General features: G+C 45.6%; 1 protein-coding gene across 1 annotated transcript in view; it reads left to right on the forward strand.

Moving 5' to 3' along the window:
• Positions 1-26,328, forward strand: part of LOC147025021 (uncharacterized) — a 291,362-nt gene extending 265,034 nt beyond the window's left edge. The window contains exon 11 of the mRNA XM_085885583.1: positions 25,978-26,328. Within this exon, the coding sequence (XP_085741709.1) occupies positions 25,978-25,991 (14 nt within the window). The 3' untranslated portion in view covers positions 25,992-26,328. The remainder of the gene's footprint in view (positions 1-25,977) is intronic.
• Positions 26,329-26,514: the final 186 nt, after the last annotated feature.

Raw genomic sequence — 26,514 nt, forward strand, 5'->3', positions numbered from 1 at the left:
TGTGAACATCCTCGTCATGCCGAAGAAAAGTTTGAAGAATGCTGCAAATAAGTGTCCTGGCCGTGGCCGTGGACGCTGACGCAAGGACGATCCATTATACCGACGTCTTTCAGCCTATGAGTAACTTAAAAGTAACGTCTGTCGATGTGTGGCAACGATCGCGTAACGTGCCAACAACACGTTAATCATAGGTTAGAAATAAGTTTCGGGTACGCTAAACATTACCTCGGCGTGTCTCAACTTATGATTAACTTACAAGTAGCATGTGTTGACGTCTGTCAACGATCGCAGACCGTGCATACAACTTGTGGCCAGCGTAGCGGAACGTGTGAGTCATACGCCGGCATACGTCGTGAAATTTCAAGCATGAAAAAATTTGAGGATAACCAAAAAGTACAATGTTTAAAGCCAACGTACAACGACGTATGGCAGTGTTTTTCAGCGTGCTCTCAATGTTATCAAAACTTACCCATAACGTATTCAACGTGTGCCAGCGTTTTAGAAAAAAAAAATTCAAAAATCGGCATACATTGGCTAAAACGTCAAGGTGTGACCGGGCCTTAAGTTACTGGCAAGCAAGCTAAATTGAACAAGTATTAAAGTCATAAAATGCCATAGCCTCCATTGTTTCAGTAATTTTGCTGTTTGGAGTTACAGGGCAAGCCAACATTTCTGTCCAACTAAAATGGCTGCCAGTCTACCAGTCGGTCATCTTTGATCAGATCGCAAAATAAAGTGAGAGGCACGTATATTCCATCATGTACTGTGCTTGTGCCAAGTTTGAACAAAATCGGACCATGCATGCCAGATAAATGGTTGGGGACACGGTTAAGCAACAAAATAATGGCCAGTCAGCCATATTGATCTGATCTGGGAAAAAAAAACGATATGTGTATGTAACCCCAAAATTTTTTATCTGTGTGCCAAGTTTGAACAACATCAGTAAATGCATGTCTGAGAAATTGTTGGATATGTTTCGCATCAGGTTTTTTTTCACAACTAAAACAGCCGCCAGTCGGCCATCTTGGATCTGATCTCGAAAAAAGTGACATACATATGTGAGCCCTCATTCTTTATCTGTGTGCCAAGCTTGAACAACATCGGTAAATGCTTGTCCGTGAAATGATTGAGGACGTGTTCAACATCAGGTTTCATACAACTAAAATGGCCGCCAGTTGGCTATCTTGGATCTGATGTCGAAAATAAATGACTTTTATATGTATATCATCATGTGTTGTCATTGTGCCAAGTATGGGCGTCGATTGGTGGGGGACGGGGGGGACATTCCCCCCCCCACACTTTTTATCAAGGGGGGACAACATATCGATTTCCCCCCCCCCCACTTTTTTCATTGAACGTAAAATATGTAACACAAAACGAGCTGCTCTAGTACAACCAGGCCGAGATGCTCCTCAAATGCAAGAATAAAATTTTAAATCTCTCTATAATTCCAGCAATCTCTGTGTGCATGTTTGTCTGCGACTGCTGTTTCTCGACAACCACTGGTCTGATCTACTTGAAACTTGCCAGGTATATTGCTGGGGACCCGAGGATGTGCCTTTTCAAGGTTTGATATTAATCGGACAAGTGGTTCCCAAGTTATGGTCTCCGTACTCGCAAGCTGTTTGCGTCTGCTTTGGCTTTGGGAGTTGGACCAAACCATTTCACGTAAATAGAGGGGGGGGGGGGTTGCCCAATACAGAGCCTCTCTGGATCTTTACTTTTTGCCAAAAACAACAACAGAAAAACAACCGTTAGTTTTATTGGTCTATTGTAGTTCTATTAAAGATGATAGGTTAACAATTCAACATTGAGAATCCGTGCTTCCCAAGCCATGGTCTCCCACCGGCCAAGCGTCCATAGTGACGTCGCTTTTTGATCCTTCGATGTCGGCTCTTCCTATCATTGCGAAGCAGAATTCGCCAAACGTTGGATTGTTCACCCACGAACAGGGAACGTGACCTGGACATTTTGAGGTATTTTGGGACGTTTTCGGACTTTGTATCGTCATTTTATGAGTGTTTAAAGAAATTGCGGCTTCATGGCCTGGAGCGCCATTCCTCGGATAGTGTTAGGCCGCAACCGCTCGGGGCCCCTTTAGCGACCAAAATAGTTTATTTCACCTTTCCAACTTATATCGCCGGATGCCAGATATTACGTGCACGATGATGTGTGCGTTTAATTTTTGTGACTTTGCACCATCGAGTTATAAGCCAATAAAAGATTTCGCGGTCTGGTATGCTGATTTAGATGGTGGAGCTTGTGCAGGATGACACGGTTTCACTCTACCGGCTCGCACGAATGAACGGAAAGATATTTTGTAATTCTGTTTTCATATTTCGCAGTCGATAACAGTGTCCTAAATCCCAACGTTGAAAACCGGGTGAAAATCAAAGGAAAGTGGGTATTTGGCGGCTAAATTAGCTTTGAATACTTGGGAAACATAAAATAAAATGCGCTGATTCACTCGCTTTTGCGGCGGTTAATGTAAATAATTTTTTTCATCAGTACTTGGACTTAGAGGAGGTATAGACCTACAAAACGAGAGGTATCATTTGGTCGTCAGACCGATGAGGATTAAATTATAGATTTTAAAAGGTAGCTGTTGAAAAATATGCAAAATTCACCAAAGCGGTTCGGACAAACGAACGGAAAATTATTTTTGAATTCTGTTCTCGGATTATACAGTATCTATAGGGTAGTAATGAGATTACCTCGAAAATCCGATCTTAGTCAGACATCATCCTTGGTCAAAAATTTCAACGGATTCGTGATCAGCGTGAAACATGGCCATAAAAAAACACTCCTTTTAACGGGACAACAGAGAAAAAGTCGATGTGTGCCCAACCCTAATATTACATGCCCGAGTAAGCCATAATTAACAAATTTTACCTGAAAAGTGGGTAAATTTGGCGGCCATTTTGAATTTTTGCATTTTACCAACCAAAGACATCATCCCATGTCAAAAAGTTCAACGGATTCGTGATCAGCATGAAATTTGGCCATAAAAAACACTCCTTTCAAAAAAAGTATGGTTGTATGCCCAACCCTACACATAGGCTTGCCTCTGAAAATCTGAAATGTCGCAGAAGTCAACCTGGTGGCCATGTGCAGCTGAGCAGCAAACTACGAGAAGAGCAGAGATCTGCACGGTCAGCACTTCTGAAGATTATCACCTCACTACAATATTTAGCCTGACAAGGTTTTGCAATTCGTGGGAACGATGCCTCTGAAGGGAATTTTAAAATGCTTTTACAGTTGCGGGCCGAGGATGATATAAACCTCAAGACGTGGCTGTCAAGGAAGACGACGTTCACAAGTGGAGAAATTCATAACGAAATTCTACAGTTGATGAGTCATGCCATCCTCAGAAATATCTGCAATAACGTGAATGAAATGTCCACTCAGTTCGGACTCGTAACTGATGGAACGCAAGATATTCAGGGTAATGAACAGGAGTCGGTGTGTGTGCGCTATGTGACGGATTCCTTTGATGTTCAAGAATATCTCATCGGCCTCTACCAAGTATCGTCAACAACAGGAGTATCACTTTGGAAGATGTTTCAGGATGTCCTAATTCGGTGTCAACTCCCTATTGAACACCTTCGAGTGCAGACTTACGATGGGGCAAGCAACATGTCCGGAAAGTACAAGAGCTGTCAAGCACAGCTAAAAAAAACTCCAACCGCTGGCCAATTATGTTCACTGTGGAACTTATGTCAACCAACTCATTACATCAAAAGCCCTACAAACTGCACCGTTCATAAGAGATGCCCTTGATTATGTCCAGGTACTCAGCAACATCTACAACAACTCTGGAAAATTCAAGCATCTGTACTTGAATATCCACACTGATGATGCTGACACTCCTTGCCCTACACGCCTAAGGCCAATTTGCCCGACGCGTTGGTTAACTCGTTCTCCTGCCGTGAAATCGATATTGGATAACTATGAAGCGGTACTGGATGCCCTTCAACAAGCAAGTGATGACTTTGGTACGAACACGGCATCGCGAGCCAACGGTATTCGAAGCTGTCTTTCATCAGGAAAGTGTGTTCTCGGTCTGTTTGCATCATCGCCCATTCTCCAATCCCTTGAATACCTCAAAAAGGCACTTCAGAGTTCACAAATTACCGTCTCTGGTATGCTTACTGCTGCAAAGGTAACTGCACAGAATCTCCAATCTCTCTCCGTACCGACCAGACGTTTAAGGAGGTTTTCGAAGCAGCACAACAGAAGCTCCAGCAGTGCCAGCTCGATCCAGTGACCCTCCCTCGTAAGCGCAAGCTTCCGAAGAGACTTGATGGAGGCACGCAGGAATACACTGCCAATTCTGCAGAGGAGGTATACAGAGTTTAATTTTTCAGTCATCGACAGCGCATCCGAGAACTTGAACGAGTACTTCACATCAACCGACCTCATGGCGTATAGGGACTTGGGTGAAATGCTCCTGTCTGGGTCATTCAAACCACAAATAGTCCGCAAATATCCCGAACTGTCGGATTCCCAAGAGCAAGAACTTGGCTTCTTTCGTAACCAGTTCACTGGTTCATCTGTTGAGGATTACCGTAAGATATTTGTAGACATGGTGCCGGAAGTCCGTCGAATTTTCCCACAGGTAGAACGTTTGCTTTGGCTTCTATTGGTTTCCCCAGCAAGTTCATGCGAAGCTGAACGGTCATTCAGCACACTCAGACGTATGAAGACTTGGTTTCGTTCCACAATGACCCAACAATGCCTCAACCATCTCATGATCTGCCATGTTCACCGAGATCGTCTGACTGCACTTGACCCCCAAGACATTGCTACAAAGTTTTTAACTGGATCGGCAGACAAGAGGGTTCATATTTTTGGCAAATTTTAAGGTGAGTTGACCGTACTCGTGTAATGTCAATTTGTATGTCAGTCGAGTTTTCAGTTTATGTTTAGTGAATCAGTTCAAGGGTCGTGAGAAGGAGGCTTGATAAACAATTCTTCATATATATATATATATATATATATATATATATATATATATATATATATATATATATATATATATATATATATATATATATATATATATATATATATATATATACATATATATATATATATATACATATATATATATGTATATATATATTGTTACGGCTGTGGAAATTCGCATTACACCATGAAGGGCCCGTAGGTGAGATATCTATAAGTACATGTGTAGTTGGCCCCAAATCCGTTGTCTGGAGGGAATTTATGTGATTCATTCGGGTTGCGACGCTTTGAGATAGCCGTTTTTCTGTTCTATCTTTATTTTGAACCAACCACGTCAACCACCATCACACAACAACCACCGTAACCACCACGCCAGCCATCATCACCAACTACAACCACGCTCCAACCCTCAGACAACAAGAACAACAACAATGCCAACAGCCACGACCTTTACCTTCACAACTCAATCCCGCAAACATCGCATCACCGTCATTCCCAAACGGCACCATAACCATCAAACCACCACCGATAAACCCTCCACCACCCTCACCTCTACTTCTACGGCCATTCCCGCACCACCTGTGAACACTGAGCGTCGGGCTGTCTTTGGCTCGTTCAGCGATACGCAACGAGCCGCGAGCGCAAATAGCGGACTTTCCTAGGGAGAATTCGGATCAGGAACGCTACACGCCCACTTCTGATCCGTCCAATTACCAAGGACGGAGCGGCTTGGCTCTGCCTCCAGGCGCGTCTGTGTTAAATCGATATATGCAAATTCTAGGATCAGGGGAGGTTCACGCCCACTTTTCCTCCGTCCGATTGGCGAGCGTGGCTCCGCTCCCGAAGTCATCCTGATCCGGATATGTGCATATTGTTTTCTCCTGCCGGCCTATAAAACGGTGAGCGCAAGGCGAATCGTAGCAGAGTTTGGCAGTAGCAGTGTGTCGGCAGGGCAGAGCGAGTCGAGTCATCGGTGTGGCACAGAGTCGAGTCGGGTGGCAAAGTCATCGGTGTGGCAGAGAGTGGAGTTGGGTGGCGAAGTCATCGGTGTGGCATCGAGTTGGGTTCTGCAGTCGGCTGAGGAGAGTTGCGAGAAGAGGCAAAGGAGCTCGGGTCCGAGGCGAGAAGGACGGCGGTCGGCGACGAGGTCGCGGTGTGAGATCGCTCGTCGCGGGACCCAAGCCAGCCAGCCATTCTCCTCCCCCAGGGCATCAACAATTCCCCTTTTCCCCCGTGCTGAGATAGTGCAAAAAGGGGGCCCCGTTCCCACCCCACTCCAAACGTTGTGCCAACGAAACCCGCCAAGGAACACTGAGTCGGGGCACAGCCATGCGGCCACATCTGCGGCTCGTCCGCCAATGCGTCACAAGGACGCAGGTAGGACCCCCCCCCCGGTCTCGCGGACCTGGCCGCTCCTCCAGGTCACGCGCACATATTGGCCTCCAGGCCTGTCTGCCCCCTTGTCTATGAGGGTGGCTTCTTTCCTTTGCTTTTGAGTAAATGTGTGTTGGCGCCGTCTGTAAAGTAGAACTGTATGTGTTGCCATGTGTACGCGTATTCGGTAGTAACTCTGCGTCATTGTTTCTTTTGTTTTAACTGCTGTATGTGCATTTTGACTGTTTGGCTGTTTTTTTTGTGCTTTCCGTGTGTCGCGTAATAAATGTGCATTGTGTGAACTATTTTCCCATTTCGCTTCGTCTTTTCTTTATTGACCCTCCATCCTGCTTCACGTAAAGGGTTCGTAGTGGGCTTAATACGCCCGGTAATTTATCTGAACCGTCCAGGTCGGCGATAACACCGCTCGGTTATCCCGATAGCACGGAACGGGCCGCCCAAGCTGCCCGTGTCCGGATTCGACCTGCGGCGAGGTGCGATCGCCCGGTCGACCATTCGCGCAGGTACTTAGGTAGATCGAATTTGGCGAGCGACCCTATCCTGCGCGGGTGGGCAATTGGCACGGTCGTGGTGGGGTTAAACCCCCACCCGTGACTAGCTCCCAGCGTTGGTCCGAGAGGGTCACGACTGAATTGTCCGTCCGGTGGGCGACATGCCGCGATCCGAGTTACGTGGCCGTCCACATGCCGGCGGGCGCGAATTCGCAACATATATATATATATATATATATATATATATATATATATATATATATATATATATATATATATATATATATATCCATCCATCCATTAGGACCATACTCTGTGCAGAGCGTTGGTGCCGCCGAAGCAGTCTCCTTGGCTATTGGGAACAATCCTGGACGGGTCGCCACTCCGACACAGTATACCAGCATGCTGGCACTCATTTTGCCGACCTCGGAAGGATGACAGGCAGAGTCAACCCCACCTGGTGTGAATTCAACAGCTGAGCGGGATTTGAACTCAGAACCCTAGGATCCCAAGCCCACTACCTTAACCATTAAGCCAACACCAGGCATATATATATACCTATATATATATATATATACCTATATATATATATATATACATATATATATACCTATATATATATATATATATATATATATATATATATATATATATATATATATATATATATATATATATATATATATATATATATATATATATATATATTTCTTTGATGACACTTGAAACTTTGAAATGTGTATGATTAATGTTTAATTAATTTCGCTCCGTCTGCTTACATTTGATAAAAGATGGTCAGATTAATTTAAGGGATTTGTGTGATCAGAAGGCAGCATGTCAACGAGCGTATAAAATCAAGAATTTGCAAGTGTAGACTTGCTGTGTCCACGCCGGCACGAAGTGGGCTTCGTCGTCTGGACATGCAATGTCCCCCCCACTTTTCAAAAGCAATCGACACCCATGGTGCTAAGTCAGAATAAAATCGGTCCACACATGTCTGAGATATGGTTGCGGATGCAAGCATGCACGGACGTACACTTGGACACGAAAATCGAGACCAAACACATAAGCCGCCGTTTTGGACTAAGTCCAACGGGGTTAGGAAACCTACTTATCCTGTGCTTTGGGCTTGCATGGTGAGTAGCATTGCCTCTTACTCAAGGCTCATCCTGCGGAGGTTACCTCCAGTAGAACCCAGTTCAATCCCTTCGGGAGACCGGCCTTCCTGCAGTATGTTAAAGTATTGTCATGTTTACATCCCCCACAACCCCAAAGTGATTTAACCACTGTTGGGCAAAAGGCAGCAATGCCGGGACTTGATCCCGGGGATGATCAACGTGGCACTCTTACTATGAATCGTGTTCTTCCGATCCATGCTTCAGCGTGATGAAGACTGTGCTGGTTATCACGATTTTAACCTGACTTACACCCCCCCCCTGGAATTTGTCATTGTTGTCCAAATGAGTGAGCATTTGAGAATAATTGTGTAGCTCACACAATCTTACAAAATAGGGATCTATTTAAAAGCTGAAACAGGCACAAGATATGTATGGATGGATTTATTGGGACTAAGATGGACGAAGAATGACGATAATCTATCTATAATTCCAGCAATCTGTGTGTGTCTGTCTGTCTGTCTGCGACCGCCAGTCCGATCTGATTGAAACTTGCCAGGAATATTGCCGGGGACCCGCAGACGTGCCTTTTCGAGGTTTGATATCGATCGGACGAGCGGTTCCCAAGTTATGGCCATTTTATTGCTTTTTCAGTGTTGAAAAGGTGTATATATGGCAGCTGAAGGTGTCGTTCCACCTTCTCACCTTATCATGCCAATTTCTTCCCAAATTATTAATAACCAGACGATCACCGGTCTGATCGGATTGAAACTTGCCAGGAATATTGCTGGGGACCCGCGGATGTGCCTTTTCGAGGTTTGATAATCAAGCGGACGAGCGGTTCCCAAGTTACGGCCATTTATCTGTCGACCAATGTGACAAGACACGCTGCGATGACATCACGAATGACGTCACAATTAATGTTTATTTATTTATTATTTTTATTTTATTTGCACGATTGACGGTCCGATCTGATAGAAACTTGCCAGGAATATTGCTGGCGACCCGCAGATGTGCCTTTTCGAGGTTTGATATTAATCGGATGAGCAGTTCCCAAGTTACGGCCATTTATCTGTCGACCAATATCTGAGAGAGAGGGGGACGGGAGAGTGGGGGATGAGAGTGGGGGTGAGAGAGGAGGGGGAAAGAGGAAGGGCGAGATTATGGGGGAGAGAGGGGGCGAGAGTGGGGGGGGTGAGAGAGGGGGGCGATAGAGAGGGGGGCGAGAGAGGGCTGCACATACTGGCACTCACCTACGGGCCCGCCCCTACGGGCCCGTACTAGTAATATTGAAAATAAAATATAAACCCTTAAACAAGAAACTAATGTCCCCTGGGAGACAACAATCACAGATGCAGTCACAGAAACCAGGCAAGGATTTGTATAAATTCAAATGGAGCTTCCACTCTGAGAACAACACAGAGAGCAGAGCAGGTCTGTACCAGGCCAGGCAGAAATAGTGACGCAGCTGTGAAATAAGTTGGAGCGTCACAGGTGATTGGGTATGTCCTGGAAAACAGAGCAAATGAGGGGCAAGACTTCCGGTTCAGGGATCGGCGCATGTGGACGACTGATCGGAGCCCTTTTTTACCAGTTCTTCTCACGGTTAAGTTCCCCCGACCATTTGCGTTCTGTTTTATGATATCGTTTTTTTTAATCACTGTTTTTCTCTCCTTATTTTCATTTAATTTTCTTTCCCAAACCGTGTCCTGCTGTGTTGAATTGTTTAGTTTGTCTCTGGAGTTGTCAGGCCTACCTGTGATCGTCGAATGTGCTTCCCCTCCGTTTTCTGCTTCGTTTTCGCTTCTTTGTTCCAGTTATTATTACTTCTAGCCCCTCACCTCAATCCTTTTCCCTCCCTCCTCAAAAATTAAAACAAAATATCTCTCCTCACCTGGAAAAAACAAGAATTCATACACTTTTGGAAAAACCCAACAACCAACAACAACAACAACATCAGAAAGGAATTTTTTTTTTTTGAAACTCCACTCATTTTTCTATCCATTCTTTGCAATATCCCGAAACGTAATAAAACATTTCTCTTCCTTAAAATCTCTTCACAACATTAAAAAAATGTATTTTAAAAAATGCTTCCAAAATGTATTTTAAAGAGTCTTACTCTGCTTATTACTCCACCAGGAACATCTCATTCATTCCTCTTATTCATCAAAATCTCTTCCTTTTCTCTTTGACATTGAGGCTTATTTCCCAAAACCTCCTCACTTCTAAATGCTTAGTTCATGCAGCCTCATATTTCACTTGCAGCCAATTTTTCCTACATGCCATCAACCAAAAACATGATCACCACCACCCCACCTATGAAGCCTGTCACAGGTTATCCAGTCTGGGAATCCTGAGGTGTCAATTTTGTAAAGGCTGTGTTCACATGACAAAAATTTCCTCTTCACGTCCATTCATGGTGTCAAATCCCTCCATGTCAGTACCACCCCCTCCCCATCTTCTGCTGCCCCCTCATCCTGTCTCCTTTCAACTTAAACCTCATCCTGCCAGCTCTCAGCCTCCCTCCTGATCCTTTCCCTCACAGCTTCACACCTGCCCCTCCCCACACCCTTCCAGATGGAGGGCCCAAACCCCCTCTGGCTTTTGGAAGAATCTAGTTTAACCCTTCAGGAGATCAGTCCCATTACAATATGTTGAAGTATTGTTGCAGGGATGTGATAGGGGTTAAAGGGAGTAACATAGTATCATTGTTTCATTATTAAATGTTCAGCATAAGCCTATGGCGTACCGTGTTTGTGCACAAGGATCACGTGTCAAAGAATGTCGAGACAGTTTCAATTGTGAGCCCTCCATTCTGTAACGTGTCTATGACCTGATTGTCCCTTGTTAAGCCTTTAAATCTTTCCCTCTGTTATCTGTCCTTTAAATGTTTTTTTTTAAAACATACACAGAAACCTTGAGGTACAAGGTGCCATCGATGCGGTTAACTGCACAGCATTTAAATCACCGCTCCTAACTTCCTCTTCTTCATGTAGTATCTGTTTAGCATCATATTTTACAGCACACCCCCACCCCCCACCCCTCCAAGTCTTGTTTTTACTTCTGCCTCACTCTTGATATTCTGTAGATAGTTTTCTCACCCTCTGGTGTTTCCAAATGATCATACCATCCCCATAATGGAAATGTTAATTGCGGCACAGCACGTGGCATTGAGCGGAGAAAATCCATAAACGCCTGATTGTGCTGAGCTTCAATGCCTGAAGTAGCCATTGAGAGAAGGTTGATTGGAAAGGCAGGGGTGTAGGAAGATGGAATTTTGGAGTTGCTCCTTGGAATTAGTGCAGGGTGCAGAGAAAACTGTGCTTTTCACCTGCTGCTGGAGAGCCAAATCATGCTCTGCCATGTTTTTTTTCAAATGGCAGAGCTACGCCCTCTTGTCTTCTTGATACAAAGGCAAGGGGACACTTACCGTGGAACCGAACCGCCACTGGAATCTTTGCCAAGCTCCCCAGTCTGTCTTATTAATTGTTGTGTGAATGGTTAAGATAACGGTTAAGCTGATAACTCATTAAGAATAACGAGTTATCGTGGGAGCGGGAAATTATTATTGTTTTAAATTGTGAAATGCTGAATGTAAATATGTGCTCTATCTCGCCCAATCTTCCCTGGCCTCGTTAAATGAACACCTGTTGCATCACCTCTGTGTTTGGCTCGGTGCACAGTTCGACATTTGGTGTATTTTAACCTCTGCGTGGTTGAAAAGCATGGTCAGTGGAAATTGGCACCATCAACCCGAGAGTGTGTTTTCAAATGGTGATATGGTTCCTTGGGCTTCACTTGGCCCACCATATCCTGAGAAATAGGGAACCTATTAGAGTAACAGATCCTCTTTGGAGCTTTCTGAATGCTGAAAACCAAAGTAAAGATCTATTCGGCTTTAATAGTGGATGGTGTATGGTCTCTTTTGAAGGCCATCGCTAAATTACTGATCACGTGGGTGGAGGATTTCACCTCGAGTCCACCCGATGGTCCATCTTAACTTTGGCTTTTCAGTATTGGGATCAGGACACTGATCTGAATCCAGCAACCATAACAGTATGAAATATGTGCTTGTCTCTGGTACTATGCTCTGGTACAGGTTCAGTGCTGCCAAAGCATTGTCAAGGAAAAGATTATACTGGGTGCCACCTCTACCTTCCAATCGATAGTCAGGGAATGGTTTTCCAATATATGCGGAGTGCACGTGTTAACTCAGCGACTCTTTGCAATGGACATTGCATTGTCATTAACCTGCATCAACAAATGCTCGCTGATGGTTCCCAACTTTGCATCCATCCGAGTGATGGCAAACTTTGTGATGCAACACCTTACCAGCTGTGAAGCACCAATCTGACAGGTTGTAGTTGGTTTGCGAATCCAACCCACGCTAGACATCTCGAACATAAATTTGGTACCTTTGCACCATCTTGTAAGACAAACTTGCATACATCATGCACCAAGAGTATAAATATCGATTTTTCCTTTGTATTTTACTCGTAGCTTTAACTTACGTTGCGTGTTCCTCCTTTCCAAATTATTACTTGATCTTCAAACTGAAGTTCTTGTCCGGCTGGTTCATTTGAATCATACCAACCAACAACCTTCAGTTGCAGCTCATTTTCTGCAACAAATTGCCAGTTCAACAGTTCAAATATTCCTGGAGGATCTCCATTCTCATCAAAACTAATTTCATTCCCCATGTTGTTTGCAAAATGCACATTTCGCATGTAGTGCATCAACTGAAAGAGATCGTAAACCAGACAGTGTTGGGAGAGTTTCGATTAGTAACTGGATGGCACAATATAGATGGGTAAAAATATTTTACCGTTGCAATTCAAAATTTTCTTACTGACATCGACAGTTTGTGTGAGGTTGTCATGTGTTCTTGTTTTCTCAGAAAAGCAGTGAGAGTAAGGATAGTTGATCAGTATATAAAAATAATTGGTTCAATTATTTGAGATATCTGGGTTCAGGTGATTCTGGAGATTCGGCAGGTAGAAAAGTGTATTTGTAAATACATATGTGTGTTGGGATTTGTACCTTCTTCTTATTAGCTTTGTTTGTTCCCAAGACTTTTACTCACTCTCCTACAGTTGCCAAAAATATACTCCTGCTTGCTGTTCACAAAAGGAATTTAGAGCACTGTGTGTAGAGATAAGGATGTGGTCAGTAATCCACAAGAATGCTATGAGCAGCATTAGGGAGTTACTTTACTTTGAGTTATCTTGCTTGATTCACAGTTGTTGGAAGATATAAGCCAGCTGCTCTCAGCTGGTCCTGGGAAAGGGGAGGACAATTGTGAAAATAGCATTTGTCAAAGATAAAACCGTGCTAAAAGGGAGTGACAACTGCCCTGGCAGAAGCACTCTCCGGGCATCCTCAATTACCAAGTTGGTGTTCCTGGTGTTTGTTGCTCTCCGTGTACACGTATTGGTGGGCAATAAACAGTTTTCTCTCAAGTACATCGACGTCTTCATGCCTTAACTGCAAGGGTGATCGACGATGCGACACGTGTTTATGTTGGGCTGTGGATTGACCTTGCCTCGATTCTCAAGCCCTGTTCTCTCTTTGTTTTTTTTAATTTTGTGTCAGTGTCTTGCCTTTGTCATTCATTTACCAATGCTTCTTCCTCCTTCATTTGCATTACAAAGAGTTGTAAAGCCATTAATTGTGATGTTGAGTCCTGGGTCCTGTGTTTGTGTACAAATACGTTTATAATCTTTATATTCTTCTTTATACTGTGTCGGAGTGGCGACCTGTCCAGGATTGTTCCCAATAGCCAAGAAGTCTGCCTCGGCAGCACCAACGCTCTGCACAGAGTATGGCACGATGGATGGATGGATGGATGGATACTCTTCTTGTACACAAGGATACTAGAACAAGGATACACACAGGACATGGAAGGAAATACAGAACAATGATACGCACAAGGAGCTTGGTACACAATGATACACACATGCACAACAAGGAGGGAATTTGAAGGAGATGGGTTTGGGGTGGATTAATGGGGGTAGAAAACATTGTGGTTTTGGATGGAGGAAGATAAGAGGTGGTGGTGAACAGCTGTTTTGAAGACTAGGAGGGAAGAGTGGGATTGAAGAGAGAGTGGGAGTTTATTCTAAAATCGGGATAAAGAGGAATGAAAGAGTGAAGGTGAGCAGTGATTCTTGATTTTGGTCTTTTTACCAGAAGGGGGTTGCTGGCGGACCTTGAGCGCTCTGCGGAAATATGGGGGGACAGATTGCAGACAGGACGGGTGTGGGGTGGGGCGGGGGGAGGCAGGGGGCGGCGAGGCCAAAGAGGAGATGGTAGAAGGCAGAAAGACCACCGACCTACCGGTGGTGAGAGAGTGAGAGACCCAAAAACTAAGCCTCATCGTGGGAGATACCAATGATCCTAAATGCCTTGGTTTCCACAGCGTACTATTGAGGGACTTACTCTTCAAAGTAATTGACAAGGTTTTTAACTCTTTTAATACGTTTTTATGCATCAGGTTTGATAGATCATTCTTTTCCAAAAATAAATACTCAAGTTTTCATTGTTTTGATAAGCAGAAGTTTAAGAATGCTGTTCATTTCATTTTATTGAATACTTTTGTGTTTTTTTATGTGAAAATGTTTCAACAGGTTAAGGGTATTACCATGGTTGGGTATTGCAGCCCCCTACGAGTGGACATTTTTCTTATTTTCTGTGAATTGTCATTTATGCAGAAACTGTTGAAGGATTAAAAATAAGGATTAGCTAAAAAAAAAAAGTATCTCATACATGTCGTTATATAGATGATATTTGTGTGGTTAACTGTAATTTTTTTGATAGGCAGCTTTACAAGATTTATCCAGATAGCCTGATTACAAAGAGGGGTGGTAACGATTGTACAGTTGCTGTATATCTGGATGTGTTGGTGAGAGTTGGACAGAATGGTTTTAGTACAAATTTATCTCATAAAGTTGATGATTTCAGTTTCCCGGTATTCTTGTACACCTTTCTTGGTAGCAACATTCCAATTAAAATTGGTTACAATATTTTTTCATCTGAGCAACTTTGATTTGCAAGAATTTGTTCAGCAAAGGATGATTTTGTGGAACGTGCTGAGAAGGTTTTTTCCATCATGTTAAGCAGGGGATAGTTGGCTAATTGTTTGATCAGGTCTTGTGAGAATGTCTTAAGACTCCATCATCACCTTTTATTTAAGTTTGGTTGGTTTTCGTTTGAACAAGTTCTTATTGCATTGCATTTGATATAATAAGATTGAATTAATTATTTTAGTGAGGTGAATTCTTTAATTAATATTAATAATTAACATATCTGTTAGAAATTCTTTGCTGTTTCACCATATGTATGAACGTTTGGTACTGTTGTGCCCATGAATGTTTCATGCGATCTATGAATACCATGTTAGTGTGTAGTGCAAGCCTGTAATTCTTACTTTCTTGGCATTTTCCCACTGGATATAGAGAGAACTTCCGGTTTCTTGTTGGTTGGTGTGAGTGGACTTTCGCCATTTTGTCTTTACTTGCAGAGCGAAACTTTCGCTATTTGTGCCGTTAAATCAATAAACATTGCGCAGACAGGAACTTCGGTGTCTCGTCTCATCCAAACCGTTTGATCGCGGTATTTTCCTGGATCCACGGCTCACTGTTATCCTACGTACTCGCAGCCTTACCGTAGGTTACCAGAACCTAACCTTCATGGTCCTTCGAGCCGGATAACTGAAGAGCTGGACAAGGAAACCATGGACGAGAAAATCGCCAACATCCTGACTGCCGACAGTACTCAAACAGCCGACAATACCAGCGACATTATTCCGGTTAGTCCTTTAACCACGAGTGTCACGAACCCATTTGTCTCCGTTTCCACGGCCGCTGTCAGCCCCATCCCAGCTGTGTCCAAATTACCGGACCCGGCCATCATCAGCATTGGCAATGAATTACCGGCGTCTCCCCGAGCTGAAAGGAATCGACGTATGCCTGAACGTTTGAAAGACTATGTTCTTAACTACGTACCTTCGAACATGAGTGGTCCTTCCCTTAATCAAGAGAGTGGAACAGGTTCTTCCCACAGACGACATTCGTTAGGAAGCCATCAGCCAAAGACTGCCTCACAATGTAGTACACGCAACCATAGTTCTGGCTGCAGTGGTGCATTTATTACATCCCAGCTCAGTGGCATCCATCGGCTATTGTAAAGGAAAAACGAAAGCAGACTGAGCTGGAGGAATGAAGATGTCGATTGGAGGAGGATGAAATGGTTGAGAGACGTGTGCAACAACTGCAGGACGAAGCCCACCAAGCTCAGAATGTGGAGCGTCGAGCTCTGAGGGAGCGCGAATCCCTAACTGTTCATCAAGCAAGACATAGACGTCTAAGGCAGGCAGGACAGGAACTTGCGGAAGCACGACTGATAGTGTCATTCTTGGATGCAGGAGATGACTCCCTCACCTCACCAGTCAGACGTCCGGCCAACACCACCCAACAATGACCTTTCTGCCATGACCTTTCCTGGGAAAGTCACATTTCCAACCTTGCCTCAAAAGCCAGTCGCCGACTGGGAATCCTCCGTCGTGCAAAGTCCTTCCTCGGCCCTCTTGAGCTCCTGACCACTTACAAAGCTTTTGTCCGTAGCCTGATGGAGTACTGCTCTCCCCTCTGGGCTGGTGCTCCTGCCTCCCACCTTTCTCGACTTCACGCTGTCGAAACCAGGGCTTTTAAGATTATTGGCATCTCCCGCAATGAAGCTGAGTCTTTGGGCCTCTCACTCAATCACCGCAGGTTGGTCGGTGGTCTTTCTGTCTTCTACCGACTCCTCTCCAGCCTTGCCCCCCCTGCTCTCTCTGCGATTTGTCCCAACCACATTTCCACAGGGCGCTCAAGGTCCGCCAACAACCCCCTTCTGGTAAAACTACCAAAATCACGAATCACTGCTCATCTTCACTCTTTCATTCCTCTTTTTTCCCGCCTTTGGAATAAACTTCCTCACTCTATTCTTTCCCATTCTTCCCTTCAGGCTTTCAAAACAGCTGTTCACCACCACCTCTTATCTTCCCCCATCCAAATCCTCGATCTTTTCTACCCCCGATAATCCACCCAAGCCCACTTCCTTCAATTCTCCTGCTTTCCTTCCTGAAAGTCCCTTTAATGTCCATCTTCCCCTCGCCATGTTCCCCGTCCCATCCCCATCCCTCTCCCTTCCACAGTTCACCTGTGTCTGTTCCCCAATGTTTTGTCCCTTCCACTCCCGCCCCTCTTGTCTCATGCCTCCTTGCTGTGAGTTGTGTGTTAGCTCTCATACGAGCCTCGACCAAGGTATACAAAAAAAAAAAAAAAAAAAAAAAAAAAAAAAAAACAAGCGATTCCGAACAATGGTGAATCGTCATTTACTCCATCGGTTCACCCAAACAAACAGTTGTCAGCGCAGCTGCCGCTACTGAGGTCAGAGCCGGCAATAGCCATCACCGAGGACCGACAACCCACTCCTCAATTAAGGATGGATGACAATACATCACTCAATGTGAATGTAAAGTAAATGCAGCCAACTACATGTCTTGATGGTGTATCATCAAACCTGCCTCCTCATGGGGTGGCGACCGGGCACTCAGTAGGTGGACATGCCCCGGCATATTCATCCACTAACACTGCTCCATTCCAAGCTTCGAATTTCCATCCTAAATAATATGTTGCCATGTCATCAGGCACCATACCTACCATCTTTGGTGACAGCACATGGGCATCCGCCTGACCCATCTGAGATGCCTGCAACACCCAACCTCATGGACCTGCTGATAGCTTCATCCTATGGTGTACCAAAACCGAGTATTCCTTATTTCCAGAGTGGCAGGGAAAGTGACTTTGCCCTTCTCAAGCTGGCATTGGAAAGCTTGATGAGTAATCACACATACTTATCAAAGGAATACAAATATCAAGTACTCTTAAACCACCTTAAGCTACCGAGTGCGTACAAGCTTGCTAAGGCATACATGCATGATCCGAAGCCATTCACGGCGGCCTTACGAGCCTTGCAGAACAAGTATGGACAGCCGAGGCAACTCGTACAGAGCGAAATTGGTGCCATCTTGAACATGACACCAGTGAAGACTCGAGATGCAGAAGCCTTTGAGGACTTTGCTCTGGCAGTGCACTCCCTCGTGGGTATGTTGCAATCACTTGAGGGTGAACATGGATTCGAACTACGATGTGGCTCACATGTAGACAGGCTGATAAGCAAACTGCCGCCAACTTATCGTGATGGATTAGTTGAGCACTGCATTAACAAAGGCCTCTTAAATGCAGATTCTAATCAGACCTACACATTGCACCATCTAGCGGATTGGCCGCAGGCAAAGTCTCGAGCTAAACGTATCGCGAACCAAGCTGCTGTCCTCTACAAATGTGAGGGCCAGAGATCAGAGAGAAAGGAACAGCGTTCTTCATCTTTCAAGGAGAAAGAATCGCATGCATCTGTGTTTTACAACTCCAAGTCACCGATGTCTGGCACAAAGACACAGCCGTCGGGTAATGTTTCTTCAACAACAAAACCGAAGCAACAACCCAAGCCCTACTGTCCTCACAGTAACGTAAGTGACCACTACCTTGGTTCATGTACAGAATTCAGAAAGCTTTCCACAGACCATATCATCAAGTGGATAAGGGAACATGACCGCTGTTGGAGGTGCGGTCAAACACATACGGCTGATCGATGTACACTCAAGAAGCCGTGCATTACCTGCAAAAAGTTACATCTAACCATCCTACATGACACTGCGCAGAGATTCACCAGCACTGTCCTTATGACAGGCTCATCACCATCTGCGGTGTACCTCGACAAGCCTTCCCGTCCACATGATGTCATGTTAAAGGTCGTGAAGGTGCTTCTTTATGGCCCACAAGGATCCATGGAGACTTATGCCATCCTAGATGATGGTTCAGAAAGGACCATGCTCTTGAATTCAGCAATGGAGCAGCTGAACCTCGTGGGTAAACCTGAAACATTACTGCTCAGGACAGTATGTGAAGATATGGTGCAGTGTCCTGGTGCTTCTGTCAAGCTTCAAATATCATCGGTCAAGAACCCAGAACAAAGATACGCGATAGATGGAGCATTCACTGCCACAATGCTGTGTTTATCTGAGTATTCTTACCCAATGTCAGGTCAGGTATGGGAGCATGTGCCAGAACAACACGTTGCTGCGTCCACTTTCCGCCGGTACTCCAGGGGCCTCCGTCTGGCCATCCCCCAGGCAGATGCCAGGCCCATCCCCATCTCCTTGAGATGATGGTCAACCTGTTGCAACCATGAGGCACGTGGTCGACCCACTGGCCTCCTCCACTCATGAGACTCCCTCGCTGAGAGAATCTGGTGAGCAGGATCAGAGTCAGGAAAACGAGCCACATGTCCATACAGCCGCAACTGACGCTCACGGACTATGCAGGTAACAAATCTCATCCGAGTTTCTCTCAGCAACCGCTCGTTGGACACAAAATCCGACCAGCGATAGCCAAGGATTCTCCGAAGAGACCTGGTACCAAAGGAATTAAGTCTCCGTCTCAGATCCTTGGTCAGAGTCCAAGTCTCGCACCCATAGAGCAAGACTGGAAGTACCAAGGACCTGAAGACTCGGACTTTCGTCCTCCCGCACAGGTACCGGCAGCGCCACACCCCATGATCCAGTGAATCCATGACTACCCAGGCCCGACCCAGATGTCTATTGACCTCTGACTCGCAGCCAGCAGAGACATGAATATCACTGCCAAGGTAAGTGAATCTCTCCACGACCTCAACATCCTCACCACAAACAGACACAGACAGGACAGCAGCATCCAAGATGTCACCGAAAGCCTGGATCTTAGTTTTGACCCAAGAAACCCGTAATCCCAACGGCTCCGACTCCTCATTCAGCACCTCGAGGGCCCCCAAGAGGATATCTAAAGTCTCCGCAAAGATGACTGCATCATCTGCAAAGTCAAGGTCTGAGATCTTGACATTCCCAAATGACGCACCGCAACTTGATCTCTCCGACATCCTCCCTAGAATCCAGTCCATACAAGTGCTGAAAAGTGTGGGGGCAAGTACACATCCCTGACGAACTCCAGTAACAACTGGAAATAAGTCAGCGATGGTACCACCACACTTCACAGCACTCTCAGTACCAGAGTAGAGTTCAGACATCAGATCGATCAGTTTTGGTAGCACCCCACGAAGACAAAGAATCCTCCAGAGGACATCCCGATTCACTGAATCGAGCGCTTTACAGAGATCAACATAGGCTGCAAGCAGCCCCTGCCTAAACTCTCGTCTGCGTTCAGTGAGGACACGAAGTGCAAGGATACGGTCAATCGTTGACCTCTTTGGTGTAAAGCCTGACTGCTCTGGACGCTGGTGCTCAAGCAGATGGTGGCGAACCCTATCGAGAATTATCCGAGCAAAGACCTTGCCCGGCACTGAGAGCAGCGTCACCCCTCGGTAGTTGTTGCAGTCTTGGCGATCACCCTTCCCTTTCCAGAGAGGGACAACAAGGCCCCTCTTCCAGTCAGTTGGGATGATGCTTGTGTTCCAGGCAGAGCACAAAACTGCATGCGACGACACGAGTGCAGCATTTCCACCAGCCTTGAGAAGTTCGGCATGGATGCCACAGATCCCTGGAGCTTTGCCCCGTTTCAACTGGTTCACCGCAGCCCGTGTTTCCACAAGCGTAGGTGGACCACAGTTGATTCGAGGGTCAGCAACAGGGATTGTAACACCCTTGACGTCCAACTCGACAGTTGGGGGATCAGCCTGGTACAACCGCTCAAAGTAACCGGCCCAGCGGGCCTTCACTTCAGACTCCTCTGTCAAGAGCCTATCACTCTCTGCTCGAACTGTAGTGCTCCGAGGGATGGGCTTGGATGAACGTAATGCGCGAATTCCCCTGTAAGCGGGACGAGAATCACCTGTCCACAGGTGATGCTCTACCCCCTCACAGATTCCTCGCACATAGGCCTCCTTGTCCACCCTCAGTGCATGTACAGTTTTACGCCTCAGCTCCCTGAACAGCTCAGCTCTGCCATTCAGCCTGGCCCTGCGACTCTGGTCAATGGTATCCAGTGTCCCTTGAGAGACAAAATTCTTCTTTGCCCTGCGGTGAGCTCCAAGGCATCCACCTGCAACATCAAGGACGGTGGTCTTGAAGGCGCTCCACAACTCTTCAGGACCCCCCAAAGCACCCAGACCCCCCAAGTGTCCACTCAGCCTGTTCGCAAACTCCTCAGCTACTCTCTCATCCCTGAGCTTGGCAACATCCAGCCTCGGCTGGGATGGTACCATTCTCCAGGATTTAAGGTGCAGCTTTAGAGTTGCTACAACAAGCCTGTGGTCAGTATTGAGGAACTGAGCACTCCGGTAGACCCTGCAGTTCTGGATCATCCTCCAACGACCGTCAATGAGGACATGGTCAATCTCCTTTGCCACACCGCCAGCATTGGAATACCAAGTCCAGCGATGAGCTTGCGGGCGCTGAAACCATGAACCAGCCACCCTAAGTCCATGACTTCTTGCAAAGTCAAGGAACTTAGTGCTATTCTGATTCATAGTTCCTGACCCATGGGGACCAACACACACCTCATAACCGTCCCTATCAGTTCCAGTCGATGCATTGAAATCCCCCAAGACTAGAAGTGTATCTCGTCTGGGGCACTGATCAACCACAGACTCGAGTGTGGCGTAGAATGCATCCTTCACGGTGAGATCACTCGCCTCAGTCGGAGCATTAACAGAGACCAGGGAAATGACACCTAAGGAGTGACGAATCCTTAATCTCATAATACGCTCGTTGACCGGTGTTACCTCAATTATCATTGGGGTCAGCTTATTGGACACAGCTACAGCAACTCCTTGGGTATGGTAACCATCAGAGCGACCAGACCAATAGTAGGTGTAACCACCCACCATTATCTCGCCGCAATCCGGTCTCCGAACCTCAGAGAGAGCTGCAATCCCGATTTCCAAACGCTTGAGCTCAGATGATAACAGAGACAGGTGATCATCCTCTCTTAGGGATAGGACATTCCAGGCACCCACCCGAAGGGACCGCCTCAGGTTAACCCAAGGAGACCGCCGTCTGGTGGACGACACCTCAGCACCACTCCGACACACTCTCCCGCAATCTGACCCAGGGATGTTACCCCGTGGTTTCCCTCCTATCAAAGATTGGGGGTCCCGAAGGCTTTGCCCCAATCCCGTCATCCGGTGAGCTGCCCTGCGAAGGGAAGCTGCACAGGAGGTACTCCCACGGAGTGGGTTTTCAGATTTTTTTTCGTTTTTGCGTTTTGCGGAATGAAGGGTTTTACGGTGGCCGGAGTGCAAATCCTGCCACCAACCTCCTAATAAGAAGTGACCCAACTGCAGGAGGACGTCCGCAGACACAGTTGGGCACTAGATATGGATGGCTGTTGGCTCACAAGGAGCTCCTCCGCCCTTTGACAGGTTTTGTTTTTAATCCTGCTGGGTGTCCATATCCAAACACCCTCCTCACCAGAAAACCTGGTGGGGGAGACGGTTTAGTCGCCGACAACCCGACCATGGAACAGGTAAGTACAGGTTTACATGGTACTTGTAGCAGGTCACAGATCGAACCTGACCTGACAGAAATGGCCGCTCTTCAGAAACGGTATCTCCACCTGGCTGGGCTTCCACTCCCTCTGATTGATAAGGTTCAACCAACAATATTAATCGGGTCAGATTACTCTCACCTCATCTTACCAAGGAAACCTGTGCGGTTCGGCTCAAAGGGTGTTCCAGTAGCTGTTTGTACCAACCTGGGCTGGTCACTACAAGGACCAGCCAGCATACTGCAGCAAAGCATAATTCAGCAACATTGCCTGTTTACGGCTGTCATGCAATCATCAACAGATCTTATGAAAAATGTGACTGAACTTCGGAAATCAACCTTCTGTGGGACAGTTTCGGCGGATGTACAGAACTTACCCGACCCTTCACAGTTTGAGCCTTGGAACGACCTGGTCATGGCGGCACATCAGTGTCTCAATGGGGTGGCCTCAAATAAAGACTGTCCTACCTTAAGTGCTCACCGGGCCGGGGAGATAGAGAATCTTCTACTTCAACGCTCACAGCATGATAGTTTTCCGGACGAAGTCCAAATACTTGCAACAGGTAAGGATATACCCCTCAGAAGCGGACTGGCATCTCTCTCACCTGAATATGACCTCACTCTTGGTCTCATCAGAGTAGGAGGAAGACTTCATCAGGCAGATATCCTTGAACAAGATGCTGTGCATCCAATTGTTTTGGATCCTCATCACCCAGTAACCAAACTCCTCATTCGAGAATATGATGACCAACTGCTTCACTGTGGTCCGGAGCGAATTCTCGCTGAAGTACGCCGCAAGTACTGGGTTTTACGTGGTCGAGAGGCTATTCGTCGACACCAACATCAATGTCAAGAGTGCCGGAAATGGCGCGCCAACCCAGAGGTGCCAAGAATGCCTGATCTACCACCTGTATGATTACGACTGTACAAGCCTGCCTTCTACTCTACTGGAGTGGATTGCTTTGGTCCTTTTACCATAAAAATTGGAAGAAGGACAGAGAAGTGCTGGGGTATAATCTTCAAGTGCCTCACCACCCGCGGTATACATTTGGACCTCCTGGAGGATCTCGATGCTGATTCCTCTCTAATGTCCGTTCGTCGCTTCATCACTCGCAGGGGGAAACATCACGAGATCTTCTCGGACAGAGGAACCAATTTCCGAGGAGGAGATGCTGAGCTTCGCCAAACTTTCCTACCCTCGATCCTGTTCTCACTCAGCATCTCGCCAAGCAGCAAGTGAGCTTTCACTTCAACCTGCCCAATGCACCACATTTTGGTGGAGTATGGGAGCAAGAGATCAGGTCAGTGAAGAGCAGCCTACGGGTCATACGTGGAACCTGTACTGTGACGGAGCCTGTGCTGCGTACAGTCCTCATTGAAGTTGAGGGCATCCTTAACTCCAAACCTTTGGGTTATGTGTCTTTAGACGTTGCTCATATTGATCCTGTTACACCCGCTGTATGATTGATGGGATGTCGTGATGCATCACTACCTCAAGTGGTGTATCCTGATCCGGAGCCTCTTCTTGGACGCCGTCGCTGGCGTCACAGTCAGATCCTTGCCGATCACTTTTGGTCGAACTTCATCAAGTATTACCTCCCAAGTCTCCAGCTTTGGCAGAAGTGGCAGAAGGAGAGCAAGGAGTTGACTACTGATGATGTGGCGCTAATCGTCGATTCCCAGTTTCCTCGTGCCAAGTGGCCAGTTGGTAAGGTCATGGACACTTTTCCGCGGCCAGATGGCTGTGCTCAAACTGCCAGGATTCAAGTTCGTGGCAAGAGCTATATTCGACCTCTGGCTAAACTGATCTGGCTGCCAAAGCTTGAGGACAATGAATGAAGGGTGAGTGGATTGGGAGACTTTCTTTTTCTACTAATTTATTCCACAAATTTGGGGGTGGCTGTTAGAAAGTCTTTGCTGTTTCACCATGTGTATGAACGTTTGGTACTGTTGTGCCCATGAATGTTTCATGCAATCTATGAATACCATGTTAGTGTGCAGTGCAAGCCTGTAATTCTTACTTTCTTGGCATTTTTCCACCGGATATAGAGAGAACTTCCGGTTTCTTGTTGGTTGGTGTGAGTGGACTTTCGCCATTTTGTCTTTACTTGCAGAGCGAAACTCTCGCTATTTGTGCCGTTAAATCAATAAACATTCCGCAGAAAGGAACTTTGATATTCTCGTCTCATCCAAACCGTTTGATCGCGGTATTTTTCTGGATCCACGGTTCACTGTTATCCAACGTACTAGCAGGCTTACCATAGGTTACGAGAACCTACCTTTCAATGCCAATTTAAAATATATATTTTTACTTATAGTGGGGCAACTTAGCTAAATATAGCATAACAATTGTACATTTTTTGAGGAAAGCACCAAATTTGGCACATGAGTCGCCTAACATTCTGAACAGATTTGGATATTGGGCCATCTCAAATTCAGCCGCTGATGGCTGTGACAGCCATTTTCCACTGCCATCAAAAATTTTGAGACGGCCCAATATCCAAATCTGTTCATAATATGATAGGCTACTCGTGTGCTAAATTTGGTGCTTTCCTTAAAAAATGCACAATTGTTATGTTAAGTTGCCCCACTATTATAGATGATGTTAAATAATGGAGGTATTTAGATAAAGAAGTTAAATTAATAAATAGTGTTTATAAAAGACATTATAAATAAGCATCAAAATAAGTTATTGGTAGTTGCTGGGATACGCAGTGCAGCATGTTAAAATCGTTTATTAATGACTGTTTGAATATTTGAATAAGAGTTTGAGTCTCTGGTTAGATGGAAATGCAGTGTAATGGACGTATCTACAAGGTAAGGGTTTATCGCTTCATATCTTATCAAAAAAGTGGTGTATGGTTAAAGTTATTAACATATGGTAACACTTTAAATAAAAGTAATAATTAAATGAGTTTTAATAAGGATATTGCTTTGCTGTGTTGACTGATTGTGTGGACACAACTTTGAGGTTGTGGGTCTATTGATGTTGGGTAATCTCCTGATGTGGACCTGCGATCGGGGCTGTGGATCCACCGTTTGGAGAGGTTTTGCGCTAAAAGGATCGGAACCTCGATGAAAAACGGTCCCCAGCTGATGATCTGGGCAGTTGGGAACTCAGTCAATTGCTTATAAGTTAAGGTTATAACCTCAAATAAAATAGCTTTTGCAAGTACTTACATGTACATAATATATGTGTATGTCTATGCAAATATGTATATGTATGTATCTATGTATGTATATATATATATATATATATATATATATATATATATGTGTAGTGTATGTATGTGTGGGGGGGGGGGGTATTGTTATGTCTAGCTTCCTTATTGGGTATCCTAGAAGTCAGGATTTCAATGAAATTTACATGTCTTTAACATGTCTATTTCGTACAATTGTTGTTAACTTGTGTTATATTTCTTTCTTTCAGATAAAGATGAGTAGGCGTTCCTGTACCAATCATCCTGACAACTTCTGTTATGTCTGTGGTCGGTATACCAAAAAAGATCAACAGCGAAGTATATCTACAGCAGTGAAAATGAAGGCCGCCTACTTTCACTACTTCGGGTGTAAGGTGGGGGACCAAGAACAGAGCTGGGCACCACACATCTGCTGCACAAGCTGTCACACAACCTTGACTCAGTGGTTGGTGGGCAAGCGCACGAGCATGCCATTTGCGGTGCCCATGATATGGCGTGAGCCGCAGAATCATCATGATGATTGTTATTTCTGCTGCACAAGCATCGCCGGCTTCAACAAGAAGAATAAAGGTCACATCAAGTACGCTGCACTGCATCTCTGCTCGTAAACCTGTGCCTCATGATGACGAGAACCCCATTCCAACACCTCCAGCTGATCAGAACATAGCTGTAAGCAGTGGTGAAGAGGATGGTGATGATGAACCTTTTGAACCCGACACTCAAGAATCACACCTTCTGAACCAGGGAGACTTAAATGATCTTGTAAG

Source organism: Eptatretus burgeri, chromosome 6 (genome assembly GCF_056783735.1).
Source record: "Eptatretus burgeri isolate ZD-2024b chromosome 6, Ebu_testis_v1, whole genome shotgun sequence".
In the NCBI taxonomy this organism is placed as follows: domain Eukaryota; kingdom Metazoa; phylum Chordata; class Myxini; order Myxiniformes; family Myxinidae; genus Eptatretus; species Eptatretus burgeri.